The 3,197-nt window shown below is 43.3% G+C and overlaps 1 protein-coding gene across 1 annotated transcript; it reads right to left on the reverse strand.

Annotated features, from left to right (window-relative positions):
• Positions 1-977: 977 nt before the first annotated feature.
• Positions 978-2,778, reverse strand: LOC128999088 (uncharacterized). The gene is made up of 2 exons (XM_054425443.1): positions 1,609-2,778; positions 978-1,103 (listed from the first exon to the last, which is right to left on the reverse strand). Exons 1-2 carry the CDS (start codon positions 2,776-2,778, stop codon positions 978-980), a joined length of 1,296 nt encoding a protein of 431 aa, XP_054281418.1.
• Between the last annotated feature and the right edge of the window lie 419 nt (positions 2,779-3,197).

Raw genomic sequence — 3,197 nt, forward strand, 5'->3', positions numbered from 1 at the left:
CTATTAATAAACTGGACCCATTCTGCGTTGTTTAGTGCCAAAGTGTGTTCCCCGCCGTGAATGAATACGTGTTGTTTGCCAAATACCGAAATAACCTTCACACTCTCACCGGTGACGAGTGAAGTGTGGAATTTTTGGCCGAGCTCCATCGCTGCTGTGACAGCGTTGAAAGCTGTCACACCGAATTGATTGAATACATCCTGTGACCAATACACACTTCCTTTCTTTGATTTAAACAAAACGCCAATCTGGTTGTCTCTATTTTTGAATACCCCCGTAATTACGCACTTTGTCACATCGTGGTCCAGAAAGAAGACTTTTTTCAAAAAAATACCGGTCAGCAGGTTTATTCCCTCTGTAGGTTTAGGCACGGTTTCTATACTCACCTGGTCAGCAACAGCTGTGGCAGTGGCCACGTCCTCACTCGACGGCTCCATCATTGAAACTGAGAGATTTCGTAACGTTCACAGGTATCGTACCCCTCAATGGGGTTATTCTCTAGGGGGTCTGAAAGCGCGGGCTTTGTCACTTCCGGTACCCGTGTGTCCAGTAGTGACCTTCCTAGAATAATTCGGACATTATAGGTGTCGGGGGCGACATTGACATCGATACATCTTTCATTTAAACTAAAAACACCCAATTGTATGGTGAAATCGTATTTCAACTGATAAACGCTGACAATGTCAAATTGGCTGTAGAAACTGACACGCTTGAGAACATTTTCAACGCTACACGCTTTCCTTAAGAGATACGATCCGGGGAACGTTTCAATCCTTATACGGTCAAAGCAGGAATAGTCTGCGACGTGATAGTTTAGCATGCCCCCGTCACGGTCAAACGATCTGCCGTCACTGATATTCTGGCCGTTTTTATAAAGCGATACTAACACCTTCGCGAGTCTATTCGTCACATAGTCTTTACAAACTTCAAAGCTGGCTTGAATCACCTGTACATCGTCCACTACCTGTGAGGCCATCTTAACGACTGAGACCCTCATCTGCCTCTGCCTCCGCCTCCGCCTCCGCCTCCGCCTCCGTCTCCACCTCCGCCTCCGCCTCCGCCTCAGCCTCCGCCTCCGCCTCCGCCTCTTCCTCCGAATCCTCCTGGTAAAACGAAACGTACTTTTTTCGATCTCTCAACTTAATCCGCACACATTGAACATTGGCAACTTCAAGATCAGATAGACTGATATAGTGACGGGGTATGTCGTCGTCGTCGTCGTCGTCGTCGTCGGTGTCATTCTCTTCATCGTCATTATTTAGCATACTGTTTAAGTCAAAAGATTCTCTATGATAATCATCTTTATCGCCATAGACATGTACATCCAGCGTGTCATACTTATGGAAATCAATTAATAAATTAATCAAATCCACCGCCGCACGAGACATAGCAAATTCTCTTATAACTTCAAATTCGATTCGATCAAACACTCCGACTGTGGCGAAATCCAAACTCAACAGCCTGCCGTTCCAATCTATTTTACGTTTTAACCTACCCTTTTCAAAGAGGTTAACATAAATCCACGCAATGTTCTGCCACTTTTTTTCTTCCATGTTTATCAGACAGAGACCAGCTGTAGACTAAAAACTATACAGTCACCTTACTTACAGAACCGGTGAGTAACTTATAGGTCATGTGACTATCGTGTATTAAGAGACAGTATGCTGTAGTGCTGGCGGGAACCGCGTTCTTTGTTTCAAAATCCACTCTCACGTCTACAGGTCCCGACTTGATTGCATCATTTTGTTTGGAGCAATCGACTACGTATAGCGGGACATTGGCGTTGAACTTTTCCATTGTGACAGCGGTTTGACCGGTAGACTGTCTACCATAATATGATTCTAGAAATCGACAAAACATTTCGTAAAATAGTGTTTTATCTCCGTTAATGTTGTCGTAGGGGAAATATTGAGAATTCAAATACACCTTGATGTTTGTCAAGTCGCAGTGGTCAAACGAGGACATGTCTTTAGCGTATTGATTTTTCCTATCCTCCTGAAATGCCAAAATGACATATCGAGGTTTCTCCAATTGTGCTGATGTTTTAACCGTCCACGAGTGTATATTAGTTTGTGGCAGTGACGGGTATTCGTGAAGCTCCCAAGACCTAAAAGGTATATGGACCGTGGTGTCCTTTTCGATCATGCGCAACATAGTAAGTCGGTAGGAGTCGGAAACGTTCACATGAGGAACACGCCAGTACACCCCTGTAATTGTTATAGAAACATCACTCGCGTCATTACTGATTACAGCATTTTTATCTGAAGCGGAGCGCAGAAGCACCAACTCCTGTTTGTTATTTACAATTACACGTCTGTAGTCCTCAGCAAAACCGAGTAAAAGACGTAGTGGAACGGAAAATGAAAACTCTTTGGACTGTAATTTCTCGCCAGGGCCTAACCAGCAGGCATTCTTCAACATATTCACCTCATGGGGTCTGATCGAAAGAACATTTTTCATAGTTGTTGTAATACCGACATTCTTTGTCCTATCCACTTCAATACCCGCAATCTCATAGCGTATTTCATCAAAGAAAAACGCCACCGCGTTATTCACGAAATGCCACGGCGCCTCTGTTCTATCAGTTTTTGTACTTTTAACCGTACCCTTAACGAGCAATGTACTCTCAAACGGTGCTGTAATAATATCCTGTTGACTGATCGGTATTCGGATCTCATCGTTATTTTTAAACGTGGACGACGCGTATGGCTTGTGAGTGTGAAACTCCATGCCGGTGATGGCATCACTGTACTCTGCCTTTGTGTTTATATCCAACATTTTCAACCTTAAATCCAAGAGACCGCAAAAACTTAACACTCGACGATGTTAACCGTACAACGTCTTTTGGCCTACTGATGTTTGGAACAGGTAATATGTCTCTAAATACCAGTCCCATTGTTCTTTTTTCTAACGTGTAACCTAACAGACAATCTTTCGTTTCTGAGATTAATCAAGTTGCCGTCTTGATCGCGCAGAGATATCGACACGTTGTTGACACTTGAAACGTTCACTGGTAAGTAAATTATTGTGTTAGGTATCTCGACTATTTTATACCCTGGACCTACATTTGGGTAAAATTCGTGCACCGTATGACTTTCTCTACCGTTATCAAACGATCCACGAACAATATTACACTCGACACGAATAACATCAACTTTCATTATGTTGACTGTAGTATCGGATACATGTGTTTTCCC

This window comes from Macrosteles quadrilineatus, unplaced genomic scaffold, assembly GCF_028750875.1.
Source record: "Macrosteles quadrilineatus isolate MER2022 unplaced genomic scaffold, UCM_ALF_1.0 Scaffold_7__1_contigs__length_78375512, whole genome shotgun sequence".
Taxonomy (NCBI): Eukaryota; Metazoa; Arthropoda; class Insecta; order Hemiptera; family Cicadellidae; genus Macrosteles; species Macrosteles quadrilineatus.